This window comes from Alexandromys fortis, unplaced genomic scaffold (genome assembly GCF_014885135.2).
Source record: "Alexandromys fortis isolate MF-2015 unplaced genomic scaffold, M_Fortis_MF-2015_v1.1 scaffold_102, whole genome shotgun sequence".
Classification (NCBI taxonomy): Eukaryota; Metazoa; Chordata; class Mammalia; order Rodentia; family Cricetidae; genus Alexandromys; species Alexandromys fortis.
Window position 1 is genome coordinate 3672510 of NW_026067984.1, and position 13720 is coordinate 3686229.

The window sequence follows — 13720 nt, forward strand, 5'->3', positions numbered from 1 at the left end:
GTCATGCTCAACCTCATTAGCAATCAGGGAAATGCAAATCAAAACAACTTTGAGATATCATCTCACACCTGTCAGAATGGCTAAAATCAAAAGCACCGATGATAGCCTTTGCTGGAGAGGCTGTGGAGGAAGGGGTACCCTCATCCATTGCTGGTGGGAATGCAATCTTGTGCAACCACTTTGGAAATCAGTGTTTCGGTTTCTCAGGAAATTCGGGATCAACCTACCCCTGGACCCAGCAATACCACTCTTGGGAATATACCCAAGAGATGCCCTATCATATGACAAAAGCATTTGTTCAACTATGTTCATAGCAGTATTATTTGTAATAGCCAGAACCTGTATGACCTTCTTTACTTTTGATTCTTCTTTGTTAATTTCTTCCTCCTCCTCCTCCCATCCTGCCTCCTCCTCCTTCTCCTTCTTATTTTTCAAGACAGGGTTTCTCTGTGTTACAGCCCTGACTGTCCTGAAACTTACTCTGTAGAGCAGGCTGGCCTCAAACTCAGAGTGATCTGCCTGCTTCTGCCTCCAAAGTGACAGGATTAAAGGTGTGCGCCACCGTCACTCAGCTCTTTTCTTCTTAGAAGCACTGCGATCATTGGATCTGGAGACCACCATAAGTTAAGGGTGGTTTCATATTGAGACACTTAAGTTTCATGCACAGACCCTATTATGAAAGCCTCCTTCACAGGTTGTAAGTAGATATGCATTTTGGGAGCAGACTTTGCTGACTTTACAGTGATCTAGTCTTCAGATAATATGGTATTCTTCACTCTATTGTTGCCAAAATTTGGCTTCTTCATGGGTTTCCTTCAGGTGACAGAATCAACTACCTAGGCCTTGGGTATTCTAGGAGTTTTGGTCTGGCTTCTGGAAAGATTTTCCTTTAGGTTGAATAATTTAATCACAGGTTAGGACTGGGCTGGTGAGAGGTTGGAGGGAGTAGATATGTGCGGTTGGTTCTCTTGAATTTTCAGAATATGTCATGTGACCAAGTGAGAGAGGAGGTGGAGCCTCTGGTCTTTCAGCCTAGTCTGTGGGTAGGGTATTTGGGACTCCCACATGGGAGCTGTCATACTTGTGACAATTGCTCATGTCAGTATCTAGGTTTACAAAGTTAGGAAAGATTCTTTAAGTATTTTTAAACTATTAAATTAAATATGCAATGGACATAGTATAAACCAATAAGCAATATGGGTAGTAGAATCATCCCCAAGATTAAGCCAAATAGGAAATGCACACCTGTCTAAGACTGGGTTAGAGGAAGTGGGATATGCTGGTATAAGGAGGGGCCATAATTCTCCAAAATTCTTCTTTGTGACTTGATAGACATCAAGTCGTGATGGCAGATGGTTCCCTGGTCAGTGCTTTGAGTCAGTTTCTTACTCATTTTCACAGGATTTCATGGAATATTGATGTTACTCTGATGGTCCCACCTTTACCTTTCTGAAGAAGAACGCTGAATTGATCACTTGTATAAATGATCCTATTTTCTGTGCTATATGGAATGACTTACCTAACCCCGCAGTCCGTAGGATGAAGGAAAGGGAGCTAGTGCTGTACCATGGAGACAGTTAATGTCAGGCCAATGCTAAACCACCTGTTTGCATATGCTCAACTGAGCCTCACAGCGAATCTACACACTAAATGGTGTCATTCCACAGTTGACAGAAGCAGGATTGGGAGGCAGCTGTATCTGAGGCTGAGACTCGGTCTCCATGGTCTCTTTTATTTCTCCATAAACTCAAAGGAATGAGTTTCTTGCCTTGCTTCTATGAATCAGCTCCCCACGAGGAAAATGTCTAAGATGCCAGGTCTGTGTGCAATCTGATTCAGTTCAAATTTAATCAGCCTTGTCCACGAGGTGACCTAGTGCAGAGAACATAAAATTAGCATATAGAATCAGAAGCCTAACATTCTTAGCATTTGAAGGCAAGGACATATAAACACCCCAGACTTCAATCAGTTGTCGTGGAGTACAGAATGCAAGAGAGAGATGGTTACTTTAAAACTCAGAGAATGAACGCATGCTGTTGGCATACCACCGTAGCTAAACTGTCCATGCAGCTCCCATGGACATGTCTTTCATAAGCCATCTTAAGCAAGTTCACAAGACTTGGATTCGTAAGAGTCTCACATCAGATAATGTCATTAAGAATCAAGGCATTCTGAGTGTTTAGTTTTGTGACAGAAACTACAATTCCATATGCCTTAAAAAGTGAATGTATCAATTAGAAGGGAAAAATTTTAATGCATATGATTAAGATTTGATATAATCTTAATTATATCATTTCAACACCAGAGTGTCTCCTCTAGGACAGTAGCTAGTCTGTATGGTCTTTTTTTTTAATTTAAATGTGTTTCTATTTTAATGCAGTGTTCTGCCTGCATGCTGGAAGAGGGCACCAGATCTTATTACAGATTGTTGTGAGCCACCATGTGGTTGCTAGGAATTGAACTCAGGTCCTTTGAAAGAGCACACAGTGCTCTTAACCCCTGAGCCATCTCTCCAGGATATCTGTATGGTCTTAAAAGGAATGCAATTCAATAAGTACATGACTTTTCAGGGTCAAAGGGTTACATTGGAATCTGTTTGGTGGCCTCTTGTAGTAAGTTATAAATGAGGAGAATTCTGGTACATTGTCTTTAAAATAATTCTATTTGTAGATTCAAGTATTCCAGTGTTTCCCATTTTACACTGAATTTTTGAGGTGAGCTACGTTGTTATGGGGTAGTTTTCCTCCATGATTCATTGATTTTCAAGTGTAAAAAAGTAAGAACTAAAGGAAACCTTTCGCAGACTTCAGGGTCTCTGGGACTAACCTCTTAGTGGACTAAGAATCTGGAGCCTTGTGTTATTCCATTCTGTTAGCTGTTATGTTGATACTATAAACATTTTAGACATTGCCCTTATGTTATTGGTTTTATGCTTGTGATCCAAGGGATAAAACTCTTACCTCCAACAGGATGGCATTGGGAAGCAGGGTCTTCATGGTTGATTATATTTAGGTGATGTTTTGATTGATAGAACCCCATGATGAGATCAGCACCTATTATGGTCAATCTTAGCTGTCAGGTTGTTAAGAATGAGAATCACTTGGGAGATGAGCCTCCAGGGGAACCTATGGAGGATTTTCATGTTGGTGGGTCACTGGGGGTGCCTATGGATGATTGTCTTGTTGACCGACCTCTGGGGGGGCTATGGACAATTGTCTTATTGATGGGCCTCTGGTGGTACCTATGGAGAGTTATTTTGTTGATGAACCTATGGAGGACTGTCTTGCTGATGGGCCTCTGGTGGTGCCTATGGAAGACTGTCTTGTTGAGGTTAATTGAGGTAGAAACACTTCTAAAATTCCACAATTTGGGATTCTGGTCTGTTTGAAAGGATAAAGTGAGCTGGGACAACATCTATTGCTTTCTTCTTTCTGACTGAACACAATGTGACCAACTTCTTAATGCATTTTCTGTCCTTCCTTCTCTGTCCTGATGGAAAGTACCTTGAATTGTGTATTTCATTACACAAGAAAAAGGCAGAATGTCCCTAGAAAGAAAGACCAAAGCTCAGTTTATTTGCCCTGTGAGTAATAAGAAGATAGCTAACTACAAACTTGTCAATAGCACTTGCCAGATTTTGGGGTGGCGAGGAGGTCTGTGTTGCCTTGATGGTTAGCTTTCCAGTCTCCAGATCTGTGGAAAGTGAATTTCTATTGTTCAGGCTCCCGAGACATGCTATTTTTGTTGTAGCAGCTCATACTGACTAATGAATCTTCTTGTTTTGGTAACCTTTTGGATAGCCTCTGCTAAAGGAAGATGTATTATTTTGGTCATGGTTTGAGACCGCATCCCGTCAGAGTGAGAAAGGAAGGCAGGACGGCTCGGACTGTGGCAGCCGACATTCAAGGCTGCTTGCTCATGTCTCCATGGTGCAGATAGCAGAGAAAGGGTGGGAACTGAAAAGGGGTTAATAACCTTAAGGGCAGTTCTTCCCACGTCCACTTTTCCCAGTTAGGCTTCAACTCCCAAAGGTTCTACAATCTTCCAAACAGTGCCAGACTAGAATAATGAAGCAATTTATATTCTATTATTTTAAAAACTATCTGTGGAATGAGTTTTGAGGGTTTGGGCAGACTAGCAAATAAAGATGAAGACATTCTACACCTTGAACTGGTATAATTTTATGTCTCACTTATACCTCAATAAACCTGGAGGTAAAAGAAACTAGAGGTGTTGTATTATTACATTAACTTTCTGGGAGACTTAGTATCAGGGAATTAGAATTGTTGAAAACCTGGGAATTTGTTGATTTATTTATTCATTCATTTTGAGGCAGTATTCCATGTGTCCCAGGCTGGTCTCTAACTCTCTCTGTAGCTCTTAGTTTCTTTTCTGTGGCTGTGCTAAAATACCCTGACCAAGAGCACCATACTTGAGAGAGTATATTTGGCCTACAGTTCAGGTTATAGGTTGCACAGATGTAGGTCCACTATTATGGGGAGGTCAGGGCAGGAACTTGAGTTGGTTAGTCATATCACATCCCACAACAGATAGAGAATAAATGCATCTCAGCCAACTTTCTCTACTCTTAAGCATTTCCGGGCCCCCAAACTTAGGAATGGTGCTGCCCATTCAGACTGATCTTTCCTGCATCAGGCAAGACAGTTCCCCAAAGACACATCCACAGCTGAGCCCCACCTAGCTAATCCCTCATGGAGGCTCTGTTCCTTGGAGACCCGAGGTGGTGTCAACTTGACAAAACTAATCAATCACAGTGGCCGAGAATAACTCTGAACTTCCTTTAGGATTCTGACACCCAGGCAGGTTGTGGTCACCCAAGATGCGTTAGCTCCTCATTAGAACATGTGAGATGCTATTCTATCATCTGGAGTTGGTGATATCATAAACTAAAAAGGGGGGCAGCATAAATTCTTCTGATGAGATGAGATGCCCCCCCCAAATGTCTGATGCTTAAACTTTAGAAAATGATTGCTTGGAAGAATTTGGACATCCTTTTTACAAGCATGCTCAAGTTCCTTTGTTGTAAGATAGATGTATCAATTGAAATTACCCAGGGAAACAGCCAATAGTATGTGAAAAGATTGATTACAAGAAATTGGCTCACACAGTTACGGGGGCTGGCAAGTTCCACCTGAGGTGTGTTAGCTCTTGTGCTCTGCCCAGGCCTTCACTAATTGGATAAGACCCACGTATATTTGGAGAGAAAGATGTTGCACTCTGCCTTAGGTTTTGAATGTCAATCTCATCTTCAAACACTGTTTGACACATACTCAGAATCCTGTATGATGAAATGGGAAAACCAAAGACCCGGTCAAGTGAACTCATAAAACTAAACATGACACAGTCAACATTATGGGTCAGACACTTGCATTAGCAACCACTGCCTGTTGCCTCTCCGCTGATGTGTTCATTCATCTACCCAGGTGTTATCTATTTAACATCCGCTCTCAGCCTTTTGGAAGCGACCACATTTTTTCTGATGGTCCGCGCTCGAGACGGTGGTGGACTCGCGGCTGCCACAAATGCTGACGTCACCATCCACATTCTGCAAACCACGCTGGCTCCTGCGGAGTTCGAAAGGCCTAAGTACACTTTCTCCGTGTATGAAGACGTGCCCGAGGACACTCTTGTTGGGACGGTGAAGGCAAGGGAGTCCTTGAGTAAGTGCTGAATTCTCAATGCTGCCCCCAAGTCCATTATTGTACAATTTCCTGCTTTGTTGGGTCATCCAACCTTAAGTATTTCCTTCAGTCCACACAAAATGGATGGAATGTGCGGCTCTCGGCCTGCTTATTGTCACATCATTGCTGCCGCCTAGGTCACAATTCTTGATAAAGAAAGAACAGGTGCCAGGCAGTGGTGGCGCACGCCTTTAATTCCAGCATTTGGGAGGCAGGGGCAGGCAGATCTCTGTGAGTTCGCGGCCAGCCTGGTCTACAAGAGTTAGTTTCAGGACAGGCTTCAAAGCTACAGAGAAACTCTGTAAGAACAGGCATTTTCAAAAGAATGCTTAATGTAGTACAGAATAATCATGGTGTGCAAAGTGTATGTACTTGAATATTTTTTATAAAACTATATTTATTTCATAACTACAACCCACATACTTACTTTATATAGCTTTCCAGCTAAACTACCTATAACTCCCTTTTACTACACAGTAAGTTACATGGTGTCTCAGCGTAAATGTGTTTTATTTAAACATTCCCTTTTTGCTCCCAGTTTGACTGATTTAAGATTTTGTGCTAATCCACATAGCAGTTGAGCAAATATTCATGCCTGGCTTTCTTGCCGTGTATAGTGGTGCCTGTTCAGGACAAAGTCTGGAAAGAGACCCCTCTGTGAGAGCTGGTCCTTCCTGTCCTTTCTTCCCTCTGTCTTTCCACCTCTGTGGAGGATATTTGACATCCACAAGGTGGACATCATAGAAAAATACCAACATAAATTTAGCTTGGCTTCTTGAAAAAGATGTTGACATTATTTTCTTAATGTGGTTCTCTTTTACCTAACGCAAGAAAGATAAAGACAGCAATGGCGTGTTTATTGTCCACTGGAAGCTCTCTTCGATCCCTAAGAAAGCCTTAAGCACGTGTCTCACCAACCCTTGTGGATGGCAGAGGCTTCAGCACGTTCTTCTCCATGGTGGGCAATTGCTTTTTTACTTTTCTCTGTTTTCAGATTCCTCAGAACCAATCTCTTACCGAATTTCCTCTGGCAACCTGGATGGAACCTTCTCCATTCACAGGTGGCTGGGCAGCATCCGCACCCTGAAGCCTCTGGACCACGAAGCCCAGCCCACGGTTGTCCTCACTGTCCAGGCGCAGCTCGGCAGCTCCCCGGTCTGCAGCAGCAGGGTAGTGAACATAACTGTCATGGATGTCAACGACAACCGTCCCGAGTTTCCCACGGCCTCGGATGAGATTAGGGTCTCCCCCACCACTCCACCTGGCACAGCCTTGTACCTTGCACGCGCAGAGGACAGAGACAGCGGGCTGAACGGACTGGTCCGGTACAGCATTGCAAACCCTCAACCAAGCATGTTCAGCATGGACCGCGGTCGCGGGATACTGTACCTCAGGGAGAGTCTGGAGGACCACGGGGACCTCAGGCTGACCCTGGTGGCTGAGGACCAAGGGACCCCTCCCCAGGCATCTCGGTTGGTGCTCACAGTAGTCATTGAGCGCCAAGAACGAAGGCCAGCCGTGGCTTTTGAAAATTTGGTCTATCAAGTGGAAGTTAGCGAGTCTCTCCCACTGACGACTCAAATCTTGCAGGTACAAGCCTACCCACTGCAACCACAGCACCCAGCTGCTAAGACGACATACTCCCTGGATGTCAACGTGGACTCTACAGCGTTTGGAATCCACCCTCACACAGGGTGGATTTCCCTGCAGCGACAGCTAGACTATGAATCTGCACAGACGCACAGGCTTAAAGTTTTGGCGAGGATCCCGGAGAGCGGATTGCTGCAGAATGCAAGCACTTTGGTCATCGTTCATGTTTTGGATGAAAACGACCATTCCCCAGCCTTCCTGCAGGGCAAGGTGTTTTTGAAAGTTGAGGAGAGCCCTATCCCCCTAGGGGTGATAGGCAAAATGACAGCCAAAGATGCTGACTCTGGGAAGAATGGGCAGCTGTCGTATTTCCTGTTGACGGATGGAAAATTCTTCAAGATGAATCCTAACACAGGTACTATTCCTTCATCCATATCTCTAAAAAATCAGAATAAAAACAAAAAAATCTCGAATCTTCAGACATGGTTTCAGCACGAAGAAATTTTAAAATTGGGTTTTTGGAAACAGCCTTTTAGTATAGTGCTGTGGTTTCAAAATGAAGATAACGCCGAGAAGAATCTCACCTCCCCCAATCCTGTCTTCTTTTATTTTTACATTACACACTGCCAGTGCTGGCCCAGGCTTAGGCTGCTTCAGTTAAAGATGGGTTGCAGTTAAGACAGTGGTCCCACGAAATTACAGTGCGGTTGAAAAACCCCCTTGCACCCCTGCTCCTACTGTCTCTAGTTAGTTTAGAAGCCCGGCTACTTCCTCTCTGCTACAGCTGCCTTCAGTTCACGTTCACAGCCCAAGCGCGGCAGTGTGTGGCAGGGGTGTGTCACAAAGGCCTCCCAGCTAGGTCTGTGCTAGTATACTCCACGATGTTTGCACAGGGATGAAGCTGGTTGCGGATATGTTCTCAGAATGCATCCTAACCACTAAGCAGTTTTTGTGGCCAGAACTGTACTGCCTAAGTCCTGCGTGAAGGTTTGTTCGGGGCGGCTCTCTCGGGAGGCCTCACCCCTGTCTGGTGTATACTCTCCACAGTCATTCCCGAAGCCCACCTGTTTGTGCTCCCTGCTCCCTACAATGCCAGTCGCCTCATGTATGGAGAACCCTGGTGTTCTCTGCTTATGGAGAGGGAAAAATGGTTTGTCATCTACCATTCCTCTTGAGGCATACCAAAAAGGTCAAGATTATTTTTTGTGAAAAAATAAATGCCATCAAGGTCAACTAGAGAGTAATTTATTACGATGTCAAAGTCACTAGAAACATTCATGTCCCTATGCTCATTTTGGTAAGGAACAAGAGAGAAAGAGGGTTAATCAAATGTGATATGGTTTCTCTCTGATACCTCAAATTAAAAAAATGGACATAAGGTGTGATTATATTCGGAAATTCATACGTCAGTCCCCAGAACACAGTGTCTCTTGGTCACATACAGGAAACCTGGAAACACACTGACCACTGGAGTGAGAGATGCCAGAGACGAGGGAAGCCGCCTGTTTGGGCAATTTTCATGAAATAAACCCCATTTGCTAGTCTAGAATTGGGGTTTTCAGAGGTACAGATTGGAAGTTTAAAAATTCTGTTGTGTGTATGATTTATTAGAATCCCAGTTACAATAAACACTATTTAAATATGGTTGATGTAGAAAACGTGTCGGTAAACACTGTGTTTAGGCTCACCGATTAAGAAACTCATGCAGACGTAGACTTTCTTCTTCATCTTAGTTTTTTTTATACATTATCATTTTATTTGGATTAGGAGTGAAGAAAGCTAAGCAATAAGAATGTTTGCTGGTAGCTGCTTCATGTTTGCTTTCTCACAGATAGATTTATTCAAAATGGCAAGGAAGCCGGGGCAAGGCTGGACAGAAAGAAGTGCAGTACATTCTTAAGGAGTGTGCGGCCTCCGCAGGCCTGTGGCAGTGAGGACGGGCCCTTAGAAGCTTACACTGAGTCTTCAAGAGTGAACGTGAGGGAATTTACTAAAGACAGCACGTTCCTAAGCAAGAATTTTTTTAATTAATTAATTTATTTAGTATACAATGTGTGTATGTCTGCAGGCCAGAAGAGGGCACCAGACCTCATTACAGATGGTTGTGAGCCACCATGTGGTTGCTGGGAATTGAACTCAGGACCTTTGGAAGAGCAGGCAATGCTCTTAACCATTGAGCCATCTCTCCAGCCCCTCCTAAGCAAGAATTACAAAATAAGTTTGGAAGAGCATTGATAGTTATTTGGGTAATTTTCACTGTATTTTACTAGACACACATTTTGTGAGTTAAAAAAAATGATGTGATTTAATCTGCATGGGAAGTAGAAAAAGACAAGATTTCTCTAGTAAATTGGGAGCATGGGGGTCATGGGTGAGGGCAGAAGGGGAGGGGGAGGGAGGGGACCAGAGGAAAGTATATAGCTCAATAAAATCAATAAAAACGTGTAAGAAAAAATGGCATGTATAAATGATAGGTCACTGCCCAGGGAATATGTTTTTCGAGTTATTGCAAAGTCATGATAACAATGGCCAGTAGCCTACAGTTTAGAAAACACTGTCAAACATTCAGTGGTGTTTGTTTCGGAGAAGCAGCCCTAAGGAAGTCAGCCGTGAGAGCCTGGCAGGCGGGCATCCAGGAACCAAATTCAGAACTCTGCGTGCACAGCCTACATGTTTTCCTTCTTCTCTGAAGCAGCATAAGGGCCAATAAACAGGCATTATAAATCTTCCAAATCATTTGTTTTTATGAATTTATGGGGCAGGGTTACAAATGATTAATTGCAGGTCATTTGAAATATGAAGAATGATAAAGAATTTTTCAAGTGGTGTTTTCTGGCGATTGTTTTGATGGACAGTCTCATTATTTAGCACAGATTGGCCTTGAACTCGTGACCCGGCTGTCTCTGCATCTCTGACTGCTGAGATTATAGGTGCTCACCAGCAGAGCGGGCGGCAAGTTCTTTCGGTCACACTGAGCAGGATTACTTTGTGTGTGAGTGGTCCTGGGGGTCGAAGCTTTTAATTCCGTGTCCCTCTCAGTTGATTATTTTGGACGTGGTTTGTCACTATCATGCACAATGCCTGTCTTGTTCTGCTGTGTTCCAGGTGAGCTGATCAACTGGCTGGCACTGGATCGTGAGCACCAGGGGCATCATCACATGACCGTCCTGGTGACGGACCACGGCTCCCCACCACGGAACGCTACCATGGTGGTCTATGTCACGATCACAGACATCAACGACAACAGGCCTTTCTTCCCACAGTGTCTTCCTGGAAAGGAATTTCACATCAAGGTCTGTGAAGCCGCTTTACTGTGAGCTTTTTTTTTTTTTCTTTACAGTCATTTGTTTTGCGCGCCATCTTGTGGTCAAAGGTGGGAATTTGTCGTCAGTCGTGGTACAAAGGCATAGCATGTATTCTAACAACATAAACTCTCGTGTGTGTGTGTGTGTGTGTGTGTGTGTGTGTGTGTGTGTGCTAACAGGATGGCTGAAAACATAAAGAAACTGTGTGTACTCCAGAATTCCACCTCCATTTTGGTTAAAGGAAATATAGTTCCGTCCATTGCACACAGACACGATGCCACCCCAGTGTCTGTCACGCTCACTCGTGGGTGGGTTTCCTCGGCTTTGCCGGCATCTCCGCGCAGCTGCTGTGCCTACAGTGATGTCACCGAGGCAGTCCTTGGGATCAGTGTGTAGTTCCCACATGAGTGAGTACCCATCCAGAGACCGTAGAAGTTGGGTTCTGTACGCACATGCCAAACTTGTAATCATGTATACATAAAACCTGTCTTGTCTTTTCCATGTTTTGTATGTTTATTATTTCTGTAATACATCAGCCCATTCTTTAACACTCTTCATAAGAGAATATATATTTAATATAGATCATATGTATAAAAAACTTAGCAGCTATTGATCTCCAAACACTTGAATTGAGTGTTTAAACCCTGATCAAACTTGTGTAGTGAACAAATCCAAATCCAAAGGATGCTGAGGAAGTTAGGAAATTTAAGCCCAATCTTCCAAAGCAAGAGCTGAGGAAAAATTCTGGCAAAGGGAACATTATTGGAGTGATTTTTATGGTATCATAAAATACCTTGTGTTACATTGGGGTGATCAGCACCGTCATTGGCATGCATTATCACCCCAGAACAATTCCTACCCACAGTGAGATATGTTTTCTGAAATAAAGGCAGATCTTTGTGCTGGGCATATTTTGGATTGTAGCAAGCAGCCCGAACAATAACTCAATAAGCTGTTGAGAGTATACTAGATTTTCTGAGAGTTTCAAAAATAGAAAGCTATTTAATTTGACTTCATTGTAATTAATGTATTTGCATCTTTGGCTCAAATGCTCCAGATAACTTCTTCAAAATTAAAACAGATAAGGTGGACCCTTCCCTTAGACTTCCATCCATGCACTTTCTGATGGTAGACATTTGAGTGGCACGCAGATTTTAGAACTGTTAGTAGGTGCTTGATATACTGTATTTTTTAAAAATACTGTCTCTTTCATTTAATAGTCTACTGTTGCACCCCTTAAGACTCACCAGTAAGCTGTTTGTCTCCATGGCAGGCTTTGGAAGGTCAGCCAGTCAATACCCTGGTTACCACCATCTTTGCAAAGGACCTCGATGAAGGACTCAGTGCAGAACTTACATACTCCATCTCTCCAGGTAAAAGTCAATTATCTGTAGAACATGAAGGGTTTTTAAACTCCCTCTGTCCCTGATCCCCTGCCTCACTCCTTTGGGGATGCCACCCTCTCCCTGCTTACTCAGTACTCCCTAGACAACTTACACTAGAAAACCAAGTAGCAAACAAAATCCATCTGCTGCCTGTAATCATCACTCCATATTTAAGAACACAAAGAGAGTATTGAAGTTTTGTAGAGATTACTGGCTGCTTTCCTATGCCCTAAATAGAAACCATCCATCTTAAATGCATGATTTGTTGAGAGTCTAAAGTCCAAGTCAACTTTTATTGAAAGGAAAGAGGAAGTGATTGGATAAGAATTGGCAATTAATGCCTGATGTGTTGGAGCGCGCATGAATATCTATGGACACTATTCACAGGGGGAGAATAAATCTTGTCTGTTTGATACTTTATTTGTGTTTTGACAAATAAAGCTTTCCTGAAGATCAGAGTGCAGGGCTAAGCCGCTAGAGGCCAGGGAGTGGTGGCTCACACCTTTAATCTCAAGACTCCAGGTTACAGAGGTAGCTGGATCTCTGTTAGTTCAAGGCCACCCTAAAGGAGAACCAGAGCTCACACAGAGGTGATCTCAGCACTTGGGACCCCACGTCTTTAATCCCAGCACTAGGGAGGTGGAGACAGAAGTGATATGGCTGGGTGGAGACAAGAATAGAAGGCCGGAGGAGTCAGGCGCTCATCGCAGTCTGAGGCTGCAGTCTGGAGATGCAGTCTGAAGAGTCAGTCAGAGGTCACAGTCTGAGGATAGGATTGCCCTTTTGGTCTGAGGATTCGGTAGAGGTAAAAGGTCTCTCTAGTGGCTGGTTGCACTGCTTCTCTGATTTCTCGGCTTTCATCCCCTAATATCTGACTCTGGGTTTTTATTATTAATGTCAATTAGAATTCATGCTACACATGTCTACTGTATCATACCACAAATCATACCAAGCATGTGGAACACCCTATGGTGACTTTGTTGACATAGACTTACTTTCACGCTTTCTCTTAAAATACCCAGTCTTCCAGTTTCTTCCAGTAATTTGCTCTACTTGACATTGTGTTTGGGACCACTTCAAAAGGCATCTATCTTGTTTGACACAAACAAGGAAAACCCAGAGACAACCTTGTCCTTGTCTGAAGCAGAGTAGGTTCTCTTTATAGAAGACACAAGAGATACAAGAGCGGAAGAACAGATGCTGGAGTCAGTGTGTCTGCACACTCTCAGGGAGCGGATGCTGGAGTCAGTGTGTCTGCACACTCTCAGGGAGTGGATGCTGGAGTCAGTGTGCCTGCACACGCTCAGGGAGAAGCATCACTACATAGTGCCAGCATTTCAGAGACTCTGCTCCAAGGGTCTCATTCACTGTGCTGACGCCGCAGAGCCGGCACGGACAAAGAATGGCTTTGCTGCAAAGTTAACAAGTGTCCATTTCAACACAGTTGCTCAGAAAATCAGACTTCCTCTGAACAGCATAGTTCTTGTACTGTTATCCTGTTTTGTTTTTTTTTTTTCTGAAGTAGATTTCTTCAATTCCTTTTATCAAGAACTATGCTTGCTAAGGAATCTGAGGAAAATTCTAGCTGAAGATGCTTTCAATCATTATGAAAAAATTGTAAAGATTTAATAATAGGCATGAAAGGCAAATGAAATAAAAATCTCTATCTGTACTGCTCATATTAGGAGAGAGAAATGTTTAAATGTTTATTTATTGGTTTAGAATATTTTCATTTGAA

The 13720-nt window shown here is 43.3% G+C and overlaps 1 protein-coding gene across 1 annotated transcript in view; it reads left to right on the plus strand.

Moving 5' to 3' along the window:
- The window catches only part of Dchs2 (dachsous cadherin-related 2), a 192270-nt gene that overhangs the window by 125989 nt on the left and 52561 nt on the right, over positions 1-13720 (plus strand). Inside the window, exons 4-7 of the mRNA XM_050158836.1 lie at positions 5445-5681; positions 6697-7707; positions 10398-10585; positions 11871-11970. Coding sequence (XP_050014793.1) covers positions 5445-5681; positions 6697-7707; positions 10398-10585; positions 11871-11970 — 1536 coding nt within the window. The remainder of the gene's footprint in view (positions 1-5444; positions 5682-6696; positions 7708-10397; positions 10586-11870; positions 11971-13720) is intronic.